Source organism: Ischnura elegans, chromosome 10, assembly GCF_921293095.1.
Source record: "Ischnura elegans chromosome 10, ioIscEleg1.1, whole genome shotgun sequence".
Lineage (NCBI taxonomy): Eukaryota > Metazoa > Arthropoda > Insecta > Odonata > Coenagrionidae > Ischnura > Ischnura elegans.
The window spans coordinates 84102079-84126674 of NC_060255.1; the positions used below are offsets into that span (position 1 = coordinate 84102079).

The window sequence follows — 24596 nt, forward strand, 5'->3', positions numbered from 1 at the left end:
AAATACAAACGGTAAATAAATCCACAAAAAACTTCCAAGCCACATGCCTGTAATAGTTTTTGAGTTTTCACTCAACCATATCAAACGAATCAAAGAAATTGATTTCTCCAAATTTAACAGGCATTAGAGAGAGAAAAGTATTGACTACAACAGACAAATTTATACTGTGATACAGACAAAATCCGACATGGTCTTTCAAATAGCAGTGTAAAATACATTAACAAGGGTCCGACTTCTTTCGCAGGATTCCTTTTTGGAAATTTCAATTGACCGAATACTCATCTTCACACAAGATAAGCACGTGATTGAAGTAAAGCCGATCTTATACTTAGGTGAAATATAATCATGATATAAAAATGAATTTCAATTGTTATGGAGCACCACTTGGTGACGTCTCGGGAATGATGTATTCAAAAATCAAAGATGTATCTGGATGCAATAGAGGCTGAGAAAAATTCACCATTGTACTTGGACAGCAAATATCTCTTTTCTAGCTTTTTTCATTTTCTCTCATATTCTACGTCTTTGCAGGTTTACCAATCCTGTCATCTACCAGTAGACGTTAAGTCAACTTTCTACTTTTTTCACAACGAAACTGAAATACATAGCAATATTCCATGTTTTTCCACAGAAAAGGGGGGAAGTTTCAATTTCATTCACTCACTATTACATAATGACAAATCATGGAAAATAAATTCCAATATTCCAAGTTTTTCCACAGAAAAGGGGTAAAATTTCCATTTCACTCACTATCTCACGATGAAAATACACATGACCAACAGAAATAGTTAAAACTTTTAAAAAAATCCGCCGGTTAAAAAATTTAGCTGATAAATTAGCTAGGAAAGGAGACAGACTTGAGACTCCCATTTCAAACACTTTACGAATTCCGAGGAGGCCGGAGCAAGGCCAGAGGAGGAGGATGGGGCAGGCAGCAACACGGCGGGGCGCGTGGGAGAAAGAGGAACACGCCCTCCGGAGCACACCGTTGGCGTCGCGCGAGACGAAAACCGGTGAGGAGGGACGAGACGAGTGGGCGAGTGATATTCCCGCACACGGTAAAGACGCTAATCGCACGCCAGCCGAGTGAGAGTGGCATCCAGACGAATGACCACGCCACCATAAAGCACGAAGCGGGGCTGGGTGGGCCGCAAACACAGTGCAAGTGAAATGATCCGAACCGATTATTATAAAAATATTCTACCGATCAACGTAGGTTTCCATGAGGTAATTAAGAAGTATACTGGGAGCCTCACCTTCCTTCAAGCTCTTCCATCCTCAATCCACAATAAGGCCTACTCCCTTTCATTCTATCTAATAGTCCTATTCTTTTCCTTCCTCTGCCTCGTTCACCTAGCATTCTACCCTATAAAGGCCGTTTTACACGGGGCACGGATTTGCGCAGGTTAGAGCTGCATTCATTTCTAAAATGGCGTAGAATTTCGCGAATGCATGAACGAAATTAGAACAGGGGCTATTTTTCCATCTCAAGTCCACGCATTCTCGCATGCGTTCTAGCAATTCACCGTTTTACACGACGCAATTTTGATTGCGCCCTCGCACGTACGTCAGATTGCGCAATTCCATGTACCGTGTAAAACGACCTTAACACTGTTTTCAACATTCCCTCCCGGCTTAGTACTCGCTCCATTCATACCTTACGTCTCCTGCGTATCTCATCTAAAAGCCGCCTCTTTTCACCCACCCAGATAAATTAATTATATTATTATTATTATTAAAGTATTCTACCGATCAAGGTAGGTTTCCATGGACTAATTAAAAGAGAATTCTGGGAGCCTCCCCTTCCTTCAAGCTCTTCCCTCTTCAATCTAAACAATAAGGCTTACTCCCTTTTATTTTATCAAAAAATCCTATTCTCTTCCTTCCTCCCCTTCGTTTACCTAACATTCTACCCTCTAACACTGTTTTCAAATTCCCCTCCCCGCTCAGTACTCACTCCATCCATTCCTTCTGTCTCCTCCGTATTTATTCTAAAAGCTGCCTCTCCTCACCCACCAAGATAAATTTAAAAAATAACAATACGAAATAAAAATAAGTTTTTATAAAAAACGTTTTTATCCCGAATAGAAAGGAATGCAAAAAAATTCCTATGAGCCGGACAGAGTATCTAAATTATTTGCCCCATATACAACGAATAACATTGGGCGTACGTTTCTACGATAATACTTAATTCGTAAACAAATTTGTTGTTATAACTCTATCATTCTTGTTCCTTTCTATGATCGCAGCAACGACATCCGATTTTGGTGGCAATTTTTTGGATTTATCTCCATAATCAATTTTAAATTCTGAATAAGAATCGATATACTGTTAAAATTATAAAAAAGTGCTTGAATTTTAATCTGGTTCTTAGTTACCATGGAAATTTCAGCTTTGTAGCTATTCGAAAAGTGGGTTTAAATTGAGTTGCAAGATTTGACCCGGACAAGATGACAAACAGGAAATAAAGTATATAAAAATATTATTATAAACTTTGTTTTTTATCGACGAAAGTTTCTATTAATTGTTGATAATGACCTAATGCCGTAACCGGTTGAGTTTTTAATAAATACTGCGTGAAATATAACAAATTTTATTTTTGAATCCATCACGTCACCATTCCACGACGTGAACTCGCGAACAGTTGATTTGCCCCGAACCAAATTCATACCATGTGGAAAATATTTCTGAATAAATTTGGGCACAAGCTGCATAAATTTTAAGAAAATAAAATTACCTGAAAAAAAAGAAAAACTTCCAAATAGTTCATAATTTAATTAGGAATGCTTGGGAAATATAGTCTTACGTGCTCACCCCCTCCCCCCCCCCCCAAATGAAACTCCTCCAGGGAATGCAAGTAATTCAGAGCAAACATCTCCTTGCACTTGATAATGGAAGAGAAGAAGAAGAAACTTGGCCTTAAAAGGTTTTTAAACCAATGTTTAAAATAATTACGACCTATGATCCAAGAAATAACCTAAAAGTAGAGACGAGTAAAAAATCTAAATTATACGAAAGTTTTACATGTACCAACTTGTAAATAAATTTCACATTGCTAGCAAATTATAGATATTTGAATTGCATTGAAATTCTTCAATACCTGTGATCCAATTGACTAAATCGACATTGCTAACAATTTCACACATTGATTAAATGAAAAATATATCATGTATCAAGGCCACTACGAGAGGTAGAGGGGCTCGAAACTCCTCCCCCCCTTCTCCCTCGAAATGTTTGGAAGACATAATGGTGTATCCTCTCCAAATGAAATAACAGAATGATGTATCTGTTCCCCAGGTCATCCCCCATTCCGAAAAATATTTATGGCTACGGACTTACGAATACGGGCAATGGGTACAAAAGGCAAGCATTCGTGTTCCCTTCCGCATTATTTAGTTCGTTAAATAAAATTCCACTATTCTTACTAAGGCCAAAGATGACTTCGACCTAGCGAAGAAAACAGGAACGTTTTCGAAATTAATCTTCCACTGACAAGACGAAACAACACCGAAGATTCTGAGACGAAGACTGAACAGCGCAAAGTTTTTTAAGCAGTGGGAACACGGAGGCCATCCCTTAAATATAATAAACCAGGCACTTTTTGTACTTCAAGAAATGCATTAAAAGTGATAAATGAAAAAATACCGTCAAACAAAATGTATGGAGCATGAATACATTAACGAAAATTCAGAACGTACTTTCAATAGTTAGGAAAGTCAAACGTCAATTGGAATATACAAAACAAATACAATACATCCTGGATATAAATCGCACACTTTTATTACAGGGAACCTAGCTACAGGAACGAAACCATCGGGATAGGTTCCGTATCTAGTTAATCCGCACCCTCGCCCTTCGACGGCGATAGATTCTCTAAAGTCAAATCCATCAACAACAAATTCTTTAGGAACCCAAACCACAGATGAGGCGTGAATATCATGGATAGGCAAACTTGAAAGTGTATTTTGGGCATCCTCATCGATCGAATTGGTAAATAAACCATGAGTGTCGATAGATAAGGCCCACAAACACACGACAGACATAAAAAAGAAAGAACTCAAGACGACTGAGGAGATGGATAAGACACCCACTCAGACAAATTCACGTCCGGATGAATGAGATATCCAATTTCCTCCGACCACTTTGGCCGAAACAATAATTTGATCCGAAAAAGCAACGTTAGGGAATTAATTGAAAACAAAAATACAATTAAGTGAGCAAAAACATTTCGTACGATTGAAAATAAAGTTGGGGATGTAATTTGTAACGACAGCCTCTTCTATAGTTCATTTTTTCCTCTCGAGTAGGTACTTCAATTTAGTGAAAAAGAGAAAAAAAAGTGAAAAGCTGAACGATCCAAAATGAATGTCTATGGAAGTAATTTACCAAGCAGCTGTCAAGTGGTTTCCGGGGAAAATGAAATGTTTCCCAAGAGGTATGCATCGCTGCCACTCATACCACCATTAGAGAGGGAAAAAAGAACGGAGAAATACTCCACCTATTACCTGACGTTACTCGACCCATCTCGGACTGGAACACAGTGGGATAACTTAATCAACGCCTAATAGCCTTTCTCAGAAAATCTTTAAAAAAAATATACATTATAATTTTCATACGTTTTCTAAAATAGATGTTAAACATATTAAGACATCTTTTTCAAATTTTCAATTATTTATCCATAATATATATTTAAGCACAATTTATAAACTTCTAATTTCTGTGGTAAAATTTTAGGATGTAAGTGCATTTTGCAGTCTTCTCTGCGAGAAGCCAATATAATTTTGGAGAAAGAACCATAAAGAAGAAAAAAAAAAGAAAAAACGGCCACTGATGTCATTTAATGGAAAAACTAGATTGCACAATTTTCAAACATAGTCTTTCCCCGCTTGCCAGATGGAATGAATTTCAATCTTAGATCCTAGAATCCTAGATCTTAAATCGCAACTCATAACCTTTGAAATAAAAAACAAATTCAACTCGAAAAGTTGATCTTCAGGCAAAATCATATCACTCTGCGATTCTTTGGTACGCTGTCTGTGCCAGCGAAATTTTTATTTTTACCGCTAGCTTTCGAAAAAAGAGTACTGAAACTTTTACTGAAAAAAGAGTACACTTAGTAAGTACGTTAACTTCTGTCGGATTAAGTAAAAAGTTGAAAGTATACCTGCATATTCTAACTTCTAAAAAGTTCAGGAACTTAAGTCGCCAAATGTCAGATATTTTTCTACATAAAAAAGTGAGTAGAACTCGAAAAAAAAATTAAAAATAATAACATTAAGCTCCTAGTACGTAATGTTTTGCCACTTCATACAATCACTGACACAGTATTCGAAAAAAATACGGCGGCATAACAATCAATAATCGCATGGTAAAAAATGAGAGATACGTTCCGTACTTCACACGCAAAGTTGAAAAAAAACTCTCTAAAATGCATACAATTTCACAAAGAACAACTGGATATGGAAAATAGGTAGTGGAAATTTCAAGCCTGCTGCTTGAACGGCCAAATTAAAATCAATTGCTATCGGAAAAATTCCTCTGAATCGAACAATGGACCTATGGCTTTCGGAAATGCAAAGGTCCTTGGTTCGATTTCCGTATCAGGGGAATTTGTTGCCATAGCAAGTAACGTGAACATATATCCGTCTCATTTTGCTTCCTTTCGAGTCCCTCTGGCGTTTTGCCCAACCGTAACTCATTTACGAATTTCAATGCGGCCCCACTTTGCCTCCAGAAAGATCTTATGGCCTGCGAACGAGATCCAACAGATAAGAGATATGTCGAAAAGGCAACCCTTTTCCAAAGGAGAGGAGTTTTAAAAAATAAGCGTGCTGGCACCCAAAACTGCATGCGAATGATGGAATGAATCTGTATTCCTAAAAGTGAGAATCACTTTAAAAAATCATTACTCGATAAAAGAAAGGCTTAAAAAATAGATAATTTAGGAGTGATAAATTGACGCCTTTACGAGAAACGAGGTAGATATTTTCTTCTTGAAATTTTCAAAAAATGCCTATTCCCGTGAAAATTTTCCAAACAAATACACGAATTCCGTACCCAATACCACTAAAAATAACTAAATATCCTCAACAACTTAACAACTTATTCATCAGGAAAATAACAAGTTTTAATCAATGCGATATTCCTCGCGGAATGGACTAATAATGTGCACCAACGGAATTGCAGCGAGTGACCTAAGGGCGTGACAGTTAAGTATTTGTTTAATTTGAAGACTTTAACAATACCAAATAAACTTTTCCTACATACATTTATTACGTCCTACCCTTACAGTGCAAAAGGAAATTTTCAGGATTATCATAATATCATTACTCGGGACGCCTTTTAAACGGCTTATTTCTAAAATAACCACCTTCAACCCCCTAAACTCCACGAGATACCGAAGTCTTTAAAATTCGGGTGAAGGGAAGAAAAAAACGGTGCTGTCCAATGTGCGCTAATTGCGTTATTTCTCTCACCGCTCAAACAGGGAGCGAGTAAGGAAAGGCGGTCTGGAACTAAAGAAAAGAAGACCGAAGTGACGACACGGGCCGAGAGAATTTTTACGTCAACATACGATTTTCCATTTTTTTATGAAAAGACGAACCTGGTTAAGCCGTTGCCAAAAAATTAACAGCTCAAAATCAACCGTAATGAACAATTCTCATCATAAATGAAATAAAATGATCCATCTTGAGACCGAAATTACACGATTCATTCCGTTTATTTATAACGGAGTCTGTCAGTATTACATACTGAAATATGTAAATAAAATTGGCGGTTGAGTGAAGAAAAGAGAACTACCTTGTAATATTTAACGTAACAACTAGATATTTTCAAGGGCCTAATACCACCATAAAAACTTTATGTATCAATTTTCCGTGCAATATCATATTAACTTCATGCATTACCAAAAATCAAACGATGGTAGTCATAATAAACGTTTTATAGGGCTCCCAATTATAACTGATGTTGCAAAGATTAAGGTACGACTAATTCAACTGTTTTAAAAACAATATATTATAAATATTATTTGCTATATTTTTCAATGGTACCCATTAAAGGGTCATGAACTTTCAAACAAACTATATCCCCCAACACTTTGATCGCGCGGTTGAGTTTCCGATAGGCGTCCGGCACACGTTGTATTCCTAAACCAGCGGCGATGGCGCACGCTCTAACACGACACATGACGTAAATATAATATAGAGGAGGGGGGCACGCGCGGATTTGAGTGGAGACGCGACTGACCCTTCTCTGCTGCGGTGTCAACAACCCGTCGGCAGCGGAGTCCCCGCCTTCGGCCCGAGGCGGAGGCTCTGCTTCTGCGTCCGAGAAGTCATCTCCGGTCGCGTCGCCTTCGCTGCCCGACAGGCATGCCACCTCTTCGTCCACCTCCTTGGCTTCCATCATCGCGAGACAGGCCGGAGAAGTGATCAGGGGAACTTCACGAACCAACACTCAACCACTTAACAGCACACGTCGAGACTTGACCCTCAACGTTTATGAATATCACTGTTATATAAAAGGAGCCGATGTCCTTCTCGAGAAGGGAAAGTTCCCTAAGACGGAATGGCCCAGTTCACTCTTTTCGGATGGTTTGCTCTGGTCGACATACGGAGGAAAAGAAGCTGAAATATATATCCTTCCTCCTACTGTGTCTATGATCTTGTCTCTTCTATTGACACTGAATATACACTTGGACACGAGACTTGACTCTGTTGCGAATGTGAATTAATGCATCACTGGAGTACAACAGTTCACAACACACAGAAGAAGGGATCAAGACATCCAGAATATGTAGGAAAGGAAAAATGTTTGCCCTTATATATATTGTCCTTCCTCCAACCTTATCTGGGATACTGTCAGTATTTCCTGCCCTTTTCCTTCGCTCTTCGAGGAGTTTCCTAAAGATGAAAAAAATTCACCCCAGAATTGAGTCAATATGAGAAAGTATAACACAAAACTCACACACACGATGACAGAAGACTCGACTGCACGAGAACGCGAAGTGATGTGTCACTGCAAAACAATAATTCTCAAGAAGGATAATGTCTCGTATGACGGTTTCTTATAGTCCACTCCTTTCTGGGGAATGCTCATGGGCGACTAATGCAGGAAGAGATATCGAAAAAATGTATATTTCTATCTGTCCTTCCTCCTATCGTATTTGGGATACGGTCAGTTTCTTCTATCCCTCCCCCTTCAGTTTCGTGGTTTCCGGAGGAGGAAAAAAAGACTCCCTCGGATTGATTCGGGAGTTGGGAAAGGTTAGAGAAGGGGGACGGATGGAGGAGGGTATGAGGAGGAGGAGGGGGGACCAATCCACCGGGACGGGAGGAGATTAAGAAAGAATGCGCAAAGGCGGAACTTGGGTCCCGACCACTTGCCGGGTGACAAGGCCACGAGGGAGCGGGTCCCAAACGAGCACTGGGAAAGAACCACCAATTGACACCGATGCTCAATCGACACTGACCAGACGTCTTGAGGACACAAAAACGATGACAAGCAAGGTTAGTCACGGGTGCCTTAAACTAAGGCGTGACTAAACTAACGACAGCGTCAACAATGAGACTTGCAGCGTTAACAATGAACACGACGTGGATGCTCAAAACGAAGTGAGATACATCTAAATTCAGTTTAATTTCACTGGTGCCCACCGACACTACCCTAGAGACAGGGGAAAATGCGACTTGCGGTGTCAATTAAGAGCACAACTCAAAGTGAGTGCTTGTAAATACGGATGCTTAGTCCTAAACAGTGACAAAACTAGTGACGCCTGAACAGCCTAAAATAAACGGATGCACGATACGCAGCATTCACAGCGATGTGCAAGAGTGGAGTTCGCTTTACTGGAAGGTTATTATGACGATAAGTCTCGATAGCGTTAGAACGTACTCACGATACCAGGCATTGGGCGAACGTAAAGACGTCGAGAGAGCGAAAGTTATGTCACGCGAACGGCGTTAGATCTCGACAATGAACTCCAGTCTCGTGAGTGGCACTATAAGCACGCACAAACAGGGGAAGGGGGAAAACACGTCACGTGAGCAGTACTGCACTCTCAGGTGTGATATCTACGCCTTGATGTGACACCTTCAGACAGCGAAAGCACAAGCGAAACACGACCAAAATCACACCTAACCAGCAACAATAGTCAGGAAATTTCACAACTCTCTCAACAATGAGTTTTCACCAAAGATATCAATGGTGCACGGGAGAGTTCCTGCGGCACGCACCCAGCAACAACACGTGCAACACATTCACCCTCACAGATGATGTCAGGCTATGTCACCGAAACGTCGGAGTAGTTTAGCGACAAAAACAAGCGAAACACGAACGAAATCACGCTACGACTGCAACAACAATAGCCTCCAGGAAGCAGCACAACTCTCTCAACAATGGGACCTCACCCACAACAATGACACTCAGCGAGACGCGCCCGGCAACAATACATCCACCCTGTGATGACAACGAGCTACGTCAACGAAACGTCGGAGCAGTTCGGAGCTGTTTCCTAGCTGGAAACCCGAGAGCTACACATAACACACCAAGCCAACACGGACACGACCTGACGACAGGCGCGCTTCCAGCACACTACAGCGTCGGGGAACGAGCCGTCATCCTCCCCTGGAACACTTCCCCCCGCCGCCCCCGCAAGAAAAACTCCCACTCGCAAAACACGGCGAAGCAGACGCCGCCTGGAGCAGTCCGACGGGGAAGAGAACGCCCCCTTCAACCCCCACGCTCTCGTACTCCACAAACGGCTTAATACTAGCGTCCAGCGTTACGCCTCCACCTCTTAGATCACCCTCCCCTCTCCCTGGAAGACAGCAAAGGGGGGCGTAAGCGATGGGAATTCGACAGAGATGGATCAAGCGAAGATTATGGGCGAGCGAAAACGCGGGAATGGACGCTTTGGCATCAGCACGTGAGAGGTCCGGACGTAGACGTGGGAGCACAAGCCCGAGTTGCCCCGCCGAGACCTCGACACCCAACCCCCACCCCGTGTCGAAATGATGGGAGCCCCAGTGCGCATGCGTCCACTATTGCTTTAAAAGGCGCGGGGGAGGGGGATGAAAAGTGGTGTGGGGGTAGGATACATAGAGGAGGACTGAAAGAGCGGAGGGTGTGGCGGTTGCGAGGCGGAATTTTAAAAGCGAAAGCGACATTGAAATCCATTCTCTCGGACGCTCCGATCCAAAATCACCACCTATTCTCAGCGGGGGTGTTAAAAATTCAGAGTAAAAAAAGGAGCAGCGGTACGATTTATTTTATTTTTATTTTATTCTCAAAACACATAATACAGCTCATGTTGGCCATTTTATATCGGGATATTCTACAACTTTAACAATTAAACATATACGAACAACCATGCCCTGGGTAGAGGAATCCTACCCAGGCGGTACTCAACCCGCGACCTCTTGTTTGGAAGGCGAAGACTTTACCCCGCCGCCACCGATGCCGGAATTGGTGAAAACTAATTAAAAAGGCAACTGTTGTTTACGTGGGCTCAATAAGCTAATGGTGTTGATAGTAAAAATAATTTATAAATTAAAAAAAGTCAACAAATTTCAATTGTAAAAGTGAAGAAATTCGTCGCTGTGAAAAGGCGAGCGCTTAGGAGAGGGGAATGGAGAGCTAAGTCAAACCAATATTAGTATTGTTGACTATTGATGATGATGAACAATTTCAGTAGGCACTGTAAAAATTAGCAAAAAAATAACCGTGGAAGTGCACATACGTTGCAGACGGTGATATTCCTTTAAAAACAAGAAGTAAGATTGGCATAGTACCGCCTCGTTTCCAAGGAAACATTATTATTGAAAATAAAGTTGACAAAGTAAACAATCCAAAACATTGATTATTGTACGAATCCCAAGCGCGCCTATTCTCCATAGCATAAATATTTTCTCAAAATCTCAAGGACCCATCACCAGCAGTTCGGGCTGTGCGCTGATAAATCACAGCTGTAGATCAGACGGGGGTTACGATTTGAAAAGAGGAACTGCCCTATATATTTCATTATACATTTTTTGGATGATCGTATCGAAAACGCACTTTTAACCTCTCACCAAAAAAAAAACACTTCAACACTCCATCACTTTAAAAAAAATCACTCCCTTTTGTAGAGAGGAATTTTATTGTTTCCGTGTCGGATGGCGGGGGGAAAACAGAATATACGAGATTTTTCCACCAGATGAGTGAGATTAGGCCGATCGCGCACGAATAATGAATGCACGCTTTATCCGGCATGATTGCGAGCCGTTGCGGCACGCATGCACTAAGCCATTATGCACGGAGGGTAGAATGTGTTTCGGCACGCGACGCCAATGGAATGAGAACTGCCGTGCGTACACGCGGCAAGTAACCTTGTGCCGATGCGAACTCGAGGTATTTGATTCTATTGCCAACTGATCTACGCTCGTTGAGTGCTTTGGGTCATTCCCGAAAGGAAAACAAAGACACTCAGTGTGGCTAATAAGAGTGATCAAGGGAAAATATGCCCTAGTATTCTATCCAATAGCTTAAAACGTTCAATCAATTGTATCAATGTAAAAAAAAATCACGGTTAACGTAGTAGTAAATGCATCATTATCATATTATCATTTAATTATTCTACCAGTTTCGCATGGATTAATAGAAAAGCTCCCCTGGAGTCCCAACTATCATCTTGGATCTCCCTCATCAAATCACAATACGGCCTAGACCCTTTGATTCTGTCTATAAATCCTATCCTATAATCCTATTCCTCCCCCGCCTATCAAGCATTCTTCCCTGTGATGAGTAAATAAATAAGCATGGGTCAACCATGGGTCATTTGGCAACCCACGATAAGTTTCAGCGGATATCATTATCAAAAAGCAGACAATTATATATTAAAACTCGCTTTGCTCGTTGGGGGGGCTCTGCCCCCCCAGACCCCCTTCGGCCTTATTTTGGTCGCTATGGAAGGTCTTATACTTTTTGTATGCCGCTTGCTACTTACGGATCTTTTACTTTTCAATTGGCTAGATTAGATATAAGTAATATTTCTACTTTCAAGTAAAACGAGCGTATAGTACGTGGGTTACAATAAAAAGTAAAATATTATTGAAGAGGAACGTTTTTCTGAGGGACTAAGAAAATAAAATGGATTTTTATGAGTCTGATAGAGTTTCTAACTTATTCAATTCAAATACAAAATAACGTCGAGAGCATGTTCCCCTGTAACACTCAATTTATAACTACTTAATATCATAACATAACGAATTTACGAAATACAATGAACTACAGTAAACTACATTTTAATTGATAAGTGGAGATCCTTAGCATGAATTGGGCTTAGTGTGACTAATTTAGAAATGATGATTTTATTGAACAATTATTCGTCATGATCGCGAATGATACCACTCCAGGAAAACCTCTATAAATTTTTTAATGAGTCGGTATACACAAACATCTCCTTACAGCTTTAGTATGCAATATAATGCGAAATTAAATCATCTGGTGAGTAGCAGATGACAACTTTTAATGAACAAGTCATCATAAATGTCATGATTTAGAATATATTTAAGCTAAATAACTTAGTCACTCAATGAAACGTGCTTTTCGTAAGACAAATAATTGAATAAGAAATACCTATGATTGCACTTATCATCCATATTCTATTATTCACTTCCTTAGATGCACCAGCTCACGGATAAAATTGCACATTAAAAAAATTGTAACAGAAAAAGAACGTAAAGAAAAATAAAACGCTAAAAATAATTTTTACCTACCTATCTTTTAAGGAAAGGTTGTTTAGATATCTTTCTACTGCAACCGTGTATTGGCAACAAGAGGGGAACTACATTATGTACACTTGTAAACTATGGAATTAATAACAACCACACTTTCGATTCTATAATCGCACGTATTCTCCATATTCTATTATCCACTGTCATTGATGCACCAGCTCACGGATAACATTGCACATTAAAAAGGTTAGTAAAAGAAAAAGGACGTAAAGAAAAATAAAACGTTATCGCCATCACAACGAATGAAAATCAAATCATTTTTACCTACCTATCTTTAAAGGAAGGTTTGTTTACCTTGTATTTCTCCTCTTTTCCTTTGAATACGCTTTGATGTGATTAAATTTTTGTTCATACGGAAAGAAGCCATTAAAAGATTAACTTTTCAAAAATTACTAAGTAAATATCCTACCTTATCTTTATCATCCTTTCGTTTTAATTCCTTTATCTTCTTTCCCAATTTAGCTCCTCTTGTTTGTATAAACAAATATGTTGCTATGATTGTTTGCTTGTATGACTGACACGCCGCCACTGGAATTTGGTGGCCATTTTTTGAACTAATCCCCATACTCAATTTCATATGAATAGACAGAGAAATAATTGGAAATTTATAGTTTTCATAATTTTTCCTGGGGTTCCAGGCAATTTTAGAGGGGGTCTTCATAAGACTTTTTGTCGTGTCTCGTCTCGTTCACCCCAAACATTTGTATGAGTGAGTGAATGAATGAGTGGTCGTTAGGGGACTTTATGATATATAGATAGATACGTAAATCTAACATCAAATAAATGCAATTCTACAGCATTTTTATGAAAGCATCTCCATTAGTCACCATTCAATGGTTTCAAATGACAGTGTTCACATACATCACAGAACTTGCTCACGTCTAATATAAAAGTCTGAACCTCTAAACCGAACACAGCGTTACGTTCATAAATAGCCGCATGAATTAAAACAAAAAAAATAATTCGGAGTATATTAAATAAATTTATGACCCCGTTGTATTCCTAAATCTTAATCTCATGTTTCCAAATAAAAAATGAGGGAAAGTTTCACAAGAATGGAAAAAATAATGGCTAATAAAATTAGCACAAAAATACCTATTTCAGGGCAATTCTATGGAAAATATGAGCAATTAATAGTGTTTCCATTGCATAAAATTTTGCAACGCAACATAATCGCCTTACGTTCTCCTGATCAACCGGACGTTTTTTCATGGCGCCCTAGTCTTTTACCAAGAGGAAGAATTCCTATTTCGATACAGCAACTTCGCCTAGCGTGAAAAGTCGCAAGCAGAAACCAACGACAGATTTTCCTAAAAAGATTTGGAAACCTCAAAAAATTTAAACGAACATTCATGAAAACAAGTTCCTTGATAATTTGACCTGAGGTACCTGAAATTTACAATTGGCTTCATATCACACAGCCTACGCGGTTGCTTTAAGTCAATAACTAGTTAGATCATATATATTTTACGCATTTAAGTTCCGGGAGTTACAAGGGACCCACAGCGAAAATATTTTGATTAAAATCCTGAGAGGTAAAAAAAGAAAACACGGAAATCCTCAATCACTGTGTCATTGTGCCAGGGCAAACGAGACACGAATTGGCATTTTTTTAACCGTCTCCCAGTGACGAAGATAAATGAAGCCAATACATCATTTCCAGAGAAGGGATAAGGCCGCAAGAGGTCTAGAAATTCGCTGCATTTCAAGCGTAAATAAGATAAAAGGCATATGCTTGAATGCCAACCTACTTATTTTTTGTACAACAAAGTCTTTATTTTACGGTGCATGAAATGTAAAATAAATCACATAAAAAGACTCCACTTACTCCGTCAAAAACAGAAAACTAAACTTACAGGATCGAAAAAGCGTCCGCCAATTTCAGCCGAAAAAATGATAAATACTAAACGCGGAAAATACCACATACAGAAATTAAATTGAAAGATATATGAAACCAACCAAGCCAAAGTTATGTGAACATTAAAGGCAATAAATTTGAATTAGATGCACATTTTCCATGACTGATACGCAATAAAAATGAATTAAACACAGGAAAAGGGCAATGAAACCTTATTCACACAATCCCAAATTTATACGAAATGTTCAAAAGATCTCCAAGTATAATTGCTAACAATATATAACCCCTCAATATGCACATCCTGAGAACAATAATAGCCTAGAACGGCATATTTCGTGTGTTTATGTACACGTGAATACTGGACGGACTAAATGAACCCGGCCAGTTTCCCGATTGACCTCAATTGACTCCTTTTACCACCGGGTACATAGCGGCGACGGCTATTAAAGAATTTGAGAGTGCCAGAGGGCATCGCTGAACGTCAAAAATAAACCAATTAGAAAAAAGAAAAGCTATCAAGGGGGAAACATTATACACGCCAGCAATCAAAATGCACACTCATTTCCTTGAACAGAGAGTTGCCTTGAACCTGATGCTATTGACGAACTCAATCTGGTCCAGGAACTAAATTACGTCACTCCATGAATTCCTTAGCGGACCGAAAAGCTGGAAGGGAATATCGTGTGGGAAACACAATAGGGCGATGTTTGGCTCGTGCATTTCTCAAATGGACTGCGAGGATACAAAATGCTCCAGAATTACCCCAGACAACAGTCACCGACTGGATGAGAATAATCATTGCCACATCACCTGAAAAGGGTTACTTCACACCAGCGGTTCCCAACCTTTTCTTCCATCCCGTACCCCTTTATATGCATATAACTAATATTAACTAACTAACTATTGTACCCCCATAAATGTAACGAGCACATTTTATTACATACTTTCACTACGGGTCGGTGAAACTTATAGCTATAAATAATTGTACCAATAGAAACTTCGTTTTAAAAACCCCATATTATATGCATACATATTTCCTGATTAAGAGATACTAAGTTCTTGGCGTCCACCATTACCGATTATTTTCGGCGTACCCCCAAGGAGTACGCGTACCACCGGTTGAGAACCTTTGCTTTACATGATAACCTCTTATCTTTATACTAGGGAACATGAATCTGTAGCCTTAACAAAAAGAGAAAACTTTGAAAAACGAACCGAAAATGTAAAAATTGTAAAAGTATGTGTGTAAAAATGAGGAGAGAAAGAAAAAATATATAACACTAATAAAAAAATTTCGGTTCGCCTTAAGTACTTAAATTCTGTATTACCGTATTTAAGTAATTTATAATAATGAAAAATTCTCACGAGTACGTGAATGTAAATCAGTTCCACAAGCAGTTTAATAGTCATTTGATGTAACAAACAAAATGTCATTGTATTAAACACTATTCTTTGTGTAATTATTTTTTATGCATATATTTAACATGAGATTGTTAATATCGATCTTTTTATTTCTCTTAAGTCATTAATTCTCATAGTACTGATCCGTTACATGTCAACAACTCATATTGACTAGATGAAGTTGATGGTTTCTAGCAAAACTTTAAGGAATTTACTCATTTTGAATGAAAAATTAAAATTTGTTTTTCCAGAGAAAATTTTTCCTAAAATTTTTCCGTCTAAACCATGGTGGTGTACTAATAAAAATATTCTGTGGAAAAACAAAGTTTAATTTTTCATACATATTGACTACGCAATAACCTTTTTTGCAGGTAATTTTGAAAAAAAAACTCGCTTAACTAGGGCAATGGCCTACGATCTCTGGTTTCGGCTTTTTCTCTTCTGCTAGTAAAACAACCAGATTTTTTGTTCGAAATCGTCGTTCTTTAATGAATGCATTTCGTTAGTAAATCATCGAATACCTAATTATCTTCCTATTCAGTTCCAGAAGAAAGATATTAAATACAGATCAAATATAATAAAAAGAAGCCAATCGTCGGCACATGTGAAATAAGTGAAAACAATATGGCTCTTTGACTGCATGATGACTGACATAACCAAACATGACGAGATTGTCACAGTCCACGAAAATATATCCTAAGCAGAACATTCAAAGAGAAGTGGGAGGAGGATCGTGGGTGGTTATAAAGAAGGGACTATGAGGAAGTAGATTTAGACAGCTTAATACGAAGCGGAAAGCTTATGTATATCCGTTTTCAATTGAAAAGGGATCAGTTCTCAAACTCAAATCATCCAGCACCATAAGGCTTGGGGAGTATTGATTCGACTAGCTATTTACATGAAACCAGCTAAATCATCTTACGCAGAACTCAATCCATGGAATAGAATTGATTGGAATATTGGAAATGCCTGCCATTAAGCGAAATCGAAAAGTTCATAGAAAAGTTAATTAAGCAATTATTACTTTCTTTAATTACCTCAATCGTAATTTATCGTTCCGAATCCTTTCAACTGCCTTATTATGAACAATTCGCACATATCCGTACCTTCAGCCGCAATAAATCTCAGGGCCACGTTACCATCATGTACACTTGAGAAGAACATCACATATTCAGTAAACTGTTTCAAAAGGCAACAAAATGTCCTTTGCGCGATAGTAAAATAAAAGTTAAAATGATCCAGCATTAACTTTACCATGAGCCAAGCCAAGGAGGTCGGAATCTAAACCAACTATAAATATTGATAACTCGGAGAGAGGAAAACAAAATCAATAAGAGGAAGCGCAAGCAAAATTGGAATGAAAGAAAATAAAATGCTTCATCTAGAGAGAAGGGAGATTATTACGTTGAGACTCAGGGAAGGTAATGGAATGATGAAAGAAGAACACAATTTCGGGCTCCTGATTTCAGTTCGCAGCAATTTCCAAAAAGGAAACCGAGAGAAAAAATGAACTCTGAGCATGATAAACCTCAACGGTAAGAGATTGATCCGTGAGGATACAGCGAAATTAACGAACCCAGAGATTCAGGAAGAAAGAGTACGTAGCCCAAATAGAAGCGCAAGGAAAAAAAATATATTTCCAATTTTAAGCATTACAAAAACTTGCCCTATTTACGTCATTCAGAATCAAATTCATAACAAGCAAAATAAGACATGCCAGTAATCCGTACAGTGAAAATAAACGAAAAAAATGATATAGTAAAACTGATTGTGAGAGAACTACCATGAAATGGAGTAGCAATAGACATTTAATGGTAATTACAGAAAATTATGAAAAAGTAAGCACACTTTTATCTCACTTGTTCTCACTTGTTATCTCCATTCTGGAATTTCATTCTTCATATCTTCATTCTGGAATACGATGAATCCGGCCCATAATATACATGAAATGTAAGGTACGCTGAACCTTTGGCCATAAGGCAGACTCATGTATATTTACCAAAAATTGAGAATGCTTCAGCTTTGTTGAATGAGTCAATCGGGATTTTTATTGAATAAGCCTTTAAGATTTTTTTCTATTTTCCATTTATCATCAACAATAGGAAACAAGACTTCGATACTAAAAATATTTTAGGCCCAACTTAGTAAACACTATGAGTGATCCCCTGTAAGCACACCCCAAAAAGTATGAATGTCGCGCACGGGCACTAATAAAATTGAGTGGGTCCAGTTAATTAGCCATTTCCATCTACATATTAGTAGCTGGAAGCCAAATTTGGATTATTTACAGTACGAAAAGAAGTCATTTAATAGGATTGCGCCATCAAAGGATAAAGAACTACATATAAGAAGACTAAAGCGATGAAATTGTCAAACCCGATCCGGCATAAATCGTCAAAAAAAGACGGAAGAAATTAATAGAATATTTATCAAAGTAGGTAAGTTAAACTGACGCTTGGGATCGTCAAAAACTTCCTTCCAGTAAAAAGTCCACATTGGACTGAATAAACTCATGCAAACTTTCATAAACCTTTTTAAGACGATTAAGAAGAGTTCAAGTCACAGTCATCCTCCTCCTCACAAAAAATAGCTTCCGCCGTCACTGCAATTTGTCAAATAGAAAACAGAGAGAATGCGACCTTAAAAACTCAAAATACGAGGATGCTTCATTGAGAAAGCTAAAGAAAATTTTGTTTGAAACACTGAAGTTCAAAAGTTACGAAGGAAATGGGCAAAACTGTTTAGCCTGGAATTGTAAATCCGATTACGATGACTCCACGAATATTGAAAATCATTTGAACGAACTTCACTCTCAAAACTTCACCCGGCAATAATAAGACACATTCTTTTTCAATATAATCATAAAAGATGCAGCCAAAAAAATTAATACTACTAATACCAGTGGTTCTAGAAATAAGTAGAGTATGAACAAGTTTTAGTCTACCTTCAGTGAATTTTCAAATTTTATCCCTGATTTGTGACGTCGGTAAAGCGTTGCTAAGTTTACTTTTATATCATCTACCAAGGCTACTGAGTTTTACTCGTTTTTTCATCATCTATGACCTTTAATAAAAATTATAGACAATTCGTAAAAACTGCTCAAGCATTAAAAGGAAATACAGCAATTGCTGCGCTCATAGTTAACGACATGATCTGATGGCTTGTTGTCGAGTTACGCAACGATCCATCCAACTTAGACTGTTAGAGCAATTTTTTCATCAGGCATGCCCTCATCGCTGCTTTCTGCATTCCTCAACTAGAAAGACAGCCTAGTAGAACTTAAATGATATTCATTCACGTCTACACAATTCAAAACAAGTAACTTTGCCGATAATTTTTAATTTTTAACGCCTTCACATGTGAAATACTTTCAACGCAATTGCAGCAATATAAGTAGTTAAGTCAATTTAATTCCTTTAACATTACCATTTCTTCGAACTATTCGAGGCCGCCGTAACTCATTTTTTTTCCTGCAAACGTACTTCGAATTCAATAGGATTCTCACATAATAACTATTCCTCTATGTTTTATAATTGTCAATAATTTAATTATAAATAAAGATAAAACGTCGATGATGCATATATCCTCAATGAGTAAAATGAGGAAACAGGTAAATGTAAAAATCCATTCCCACAAATGCATTCATGACAATAATATTGATCTTGTTAATAACTGCAACTGTCCATCATTGGACCAGGCAGAAAAGTGCACTTATCTTGGTGTGATCATTGATGAGCACTTCAAATTCCCTCTTCACATTATCAAAATTAATAAAAAATTAAGAACGGTGGCTTATCAAATGTTTATGCTCAGACAAATTGTACCTAAAAAGATCAAATTAATGATTATTTCGCAATGGTTGAGAGCATACTAAGATATGGAATCACAGTTTGGGGAATGGCCTGTAATACACTGTTAAATACAATAATTAGAAACCAAAAAAGAATTTTAAAATCAATTGCTTTGGCTGGGTTTTCATATTGTGGTAACATTGATTTGAATTGAGTAAAATATAATGTTTTAACTGTAGATACATTTTAAATGGTTAATCATTGTGTAAAATTATTTTAAGAAAGAATATCAAGTTCCATGAATGAATACCCATTGTATGTCTAAAAGAAATACTCATATGCTGATAACTTATAATTATCAAACTTTATATGGAAAAAGGTTGCTTACATATATTATACCATATACTTTTAATTGTATGCCTAACCAATTGAGAAATTTAAAAAGAATGGCAGACATTTTAAAAAGTATCAAGGAGTGGTTAATTAATGATATTGTGAATTTGTAATCCCTTAAAACTTAGCACTATATTTATGAATATGTTACATTTTTGTGATCATTGTGAATTTTTCTTACTTATATCATTGCAATATTATGTTATACTGTGGCAAATGTATTCATGTTACAGGTTTTTTAAGTTTTTCTTTTTCCAATGAGATGTGTTTTGAGTTCTGTTTTATGTATGTTAATATTATTTTCCACTATGTAACATGCCGCTGATATGAATACTACGGAGCCTTCTGACAAGCCATGCGGCTTAGAAGTTCCTGATTTAAAAATGCAATAAAGGCAAATTATTAAATATAAAAAAATCTAAGTTTCTTCTAGAGTTTTAAAGCAGAATGATTTCTCATTCTTCAAGAGAGCTGATCGGTAGATCAAAATGAAATATTGAAATAGTTGCTAAAATTATAACTATTTTTCGGAATAAGGGATAAGCACAATTTTCAGGCCATTCCTAACTGATGTCATAGATTTCAAACCGATAAATACCCGCGACCACGATACATCGCATGACTGCTGAGTTCTTCGCATGATCATGCACGTCAGAGGCGTCTCTTGAGGAAAACGTTCTCACTCGAGGCTGACAGAGACAGTAGACGGATTAAACGGAATAAAAACTGCACCCGAGCACTTCCCAGAAATAAATGCCACCATGAGCACGAATCGAAGTACGGAGAATCGTTTTGAAACGAAGAAAATAACGGAAAGCCTCCAGAAAGTAAATAGTGTTTCAATCTGCACCGAGTACAAAATGCTCACGAGTAGTCAGCTATTGGTAGATGTTTGTCGAAAACAGCAGACAGCATTTCTGCGACTCTTTTTTTCGGGGCACAACAAAAGCCTCAATATCGAAAAAACAATTGTTCGAGATTTTTATTACTGTACTAAATAAGCGTTTCAGATTTGATGATAAAGAGATAAAATTTATTTTTTATCGCATCGAATATAAGGGAAATTTCCAGGAAACTCCACTTTAGCTTAACATCGAAAACGGACATAATAATTTAAAAATGAAGTAATGCTTCTTTCAATCCGCCTCCATAACCGTACGAGAGATTTCTGCTCAACAAAGATCTTCTAGCATTAAAAACGAGAAATGCAGCAACTTTTGCCCTAACAATCAACGACATGATGACTAATAACTATGAATTCTCATAAAAAGGATGTTCTCATAATTTTAAATAAATCAAATTTTCATTGAAAAGTTGAAATAATCGTCGTTAAAGCAAGAGGCTAGTATGTGGACCCTCCATAGTGAAAAAAGGTTCGTTAACTTACCTCACGACTAAAGTGGAGATAAGATAGGAATTGATAAGTAGACTTTTCAGCGTTTCGAGCGATGGAATAATAGTCAAAGCATTGAAAACCTCAAAAATCTCACTAATTAACAATGATTCCTGACATTAAATCAATTTAACAACAATTGCAATTCACGACCATAGAATTCATTCCAGTATGCACCCAATGAAAGAGCAAGCAGTAGGTATTTCTTTCATCAACCATGACGCGCAAGAACCCGAACCAAATCCCTCCGTAAACAAACTACTGGGATGCAAGCATCGACCATTAAATACCATCGCATACGCAAAACTTTAGAATAATCCACTAGAAAGCCTAATCCTTCATAAAAGACCACAACTCCGACCATATGCTAGCTCTGCCCATTCAGCATTCTCTACTCCCACATAAACAACTTCCTTACGTCAGCAAATCCTTCGAACTACTCCTACGATGTTTGTTAACACACAGTGGAAAATAACAGGCTTCAAAAACACATTTCCATTAAAAAAATTTCTGACTCTTCCCTAGTTTCTAGTCAGAATTTTAAAAACTGCTCCGATTTTTTATGAATGGCAAACCACACGTTAAGAGCGATTTTTGGAATAATATCGCAAGTTTTATTGTGAAATTTAAATCGAGCATTAGCAGAAGTATAAAAAATAAAGTGAAGTTGCGCTAAGTAGGCGCAACCCACCGCCGCCCACCCGGGAAGTCAATAAAACGACCACCTAACCACTCGAACGGAGCAACACTACGCCCGTTCGACCACGATTTTAATTTTTTTCTATGCCTCTGAAGTATTTCCCAGACCATTACCCTTCCATTCCAATGAGTTCCAATCTCTACTTTTATCACCCTGGAATATCCATGTCTTCCCCTACCGGTATGAACACTGAAGAAGTACCGAATACAGATCGCACATTGAACAGTGCTGAAACAGTGTTCTGGTTTAATCTCTGTATATTTCTAAGGCTTCCTTCCACTTCAGTTGGCTTGTAGACTACAATTTCGGCATCATCAGCATCTTCCTATTAAATATGGTTTATCCACACATAATCGGCCCGAGCGGCCTTTGGCATACTTCCCAGCCATTATCCAATTGGGGCACAAGATGATATCCGAGTGCGCAAAAACTTGATTAGGAATGAAAATCAATGACCTCATATAAAAACAAAATATATTCCCAGCTATTCACAGTTACCAATAAGATGCCCACCGGCTTCGTCACTTCCTCATTATCAATCAAACTAATAAATAACTTGAAAAGTTCAATTGGTGACGTATCAACCCCTACCTTAAACTTACTGCGTCCACTCGCGGGATAGTACGTAGATGAAGGCGAACAATAAAAGCTAACGTATAAAAGCTGGATGGGACTTAAATAGCAATATATACGCGGAAAATAAAATACAAATAAATTAATCCAGAGACATGTCTATTAAAATGCTACAGGAAGTATCTCCAAGTAAACAATGGTCTTGGGATGGGTGGTAATTCAATGTGCTTAGCAATACAAAAAAATTTCAATCGCAAAGATAGCTTGTTTACCTCGAACCGTGGCAGATCAAAATTAGCCACAGCAATCAAAAAACAATCAATGGAAAATAACCCGAGTCAAAATGCCAATTTCAAAATGCGGAGATTAGAAAATTTGAATTAAATTTATTTCTCAGTTCAATAGTTATGAAGATAAAAGCATATATACTAGGTGGGACAAAAATTAAGAAATTTTTGCCTTCAGCTTTAATTCTCGGACGAAATCAAGTACCTACTTCACTACACGAACGTTTCACGAAAGTTAAGTGCAGAAGTTTTGAAGTGGTGTCAGAGATGCAAATCACCATTAAAAAAATAGCGATAAGACGTAACCCGCATGAAGTACCTTTCAAGCACTGAGCATAGTGTTACTACGAGGACATGAAAGAAATAAGACGTTCTCCTTAAAGAAGCCGTGATGTAAGCTACGAGCGGCAAGATATAATCACACAGGGTGATGCAAGGTAGCCTTTGAGTCCTCGGTGACACTTAATTACTCGAGATGAACTACAAAGCCAGGTGAAGCTAATGCGGCCCTTTTGACGAACTAAAATAAGTAAAGGCAGGCAAAAAATAACTTACGAGTAGCAATGGCGCATTAATTGAAATAGCGTTTACATTTATTCTAATTATATAGGGAGAGAAGTAAGGACAACTCAATTTCCTCGGTCGCGTTGGCAACTGAGTTTTTTTAAAGACTTTTTCAAGTAACTTAACGGCCTCAAGTCATTCATACATATCATATTTCCAGAACCAAAGAAAATGATAACGTTAATATTGACGGGAGAAAGAGTTTTAGACAGCGTATCTTATCTAGGCCCCACCTAAAAAAAGACTCATTTTCGTTTATAACCCTCGGTTTTTCGACCGTAATTTGGCACCAGAACCCGTAACCCGTAAACAGAATCAAGAACCCGTTTCTGTTCCTTTCGCGAGTATTCACACATTATTGGTCCGGAGCTAAAACATTAGGAGGCCAATTCCTTTCCCGGGCCACCAGCTTAACCACGCAAAAAAACGAGATCCGCCAAGACTTATTAAATCCAAAATGACCATACGCTTCCCCGAGTTCGAAACAGTTCAGGTAATTAAATCAAAACTTGAAGCATTTACGTGGTGGAGGGGTTCCATATTAACAATGAAAACACTTTGTTACTTCCACAAAATACACAGTTTCTATTTATTACCGGTTTCGGCTATTACACCATTTTCAAATACTTTGCGCACCCTTTTGGACACCATACAAACGAATTTTTTACTATGCTACGCTAGCGCGTGATACTAAAGGCAAATGAAAAGGTCCCCACTAAGACTTCTGTCACGGGGGCAATTCAGTTTGTCGCCCCCCCTACCCTGATCACCATTTCTCCCTTCCTCTTCCTCCCCCATTACTAAAATATAATAAACCGTTAGCTATTATTTTGAGATGCGGTGGTTGGAATAACACACTG

At 38.0% G+C, this 24596-nt stretch overlaps 1 protein-coding gene across 2 annotated transcripts in view; it reads right to left on the reverse strand.

Annotated features, from left to right (window-relative positions):
- The window catches only part of LOC124166716 (tyrosine-protein phosphatase non-receptor type 9), a 451931-nt gene that overhangs the window by 390485 nt on the left and 36850 nt on the right, over positions 1-24596 (reverse strand). Inside the window, exon 1 of one of the 2 annotated variants that reach the window (XM_046544371.1) lies at positions 7249-9565. The exons of the other annotated variant lie outside the window; for it this stretch is intronic. Coding sequence (XP_046400327.1) covers positions 7249-7410 — 162 coding nt within the window. The 5' untranslated portion in view covers positions 7411-9565. Of the gene's footprint in view, positions 1-7248; positions 9566-24596 lie in introns of those variants that run through there. 2 annotated transcript variants of the gene reach the window in all.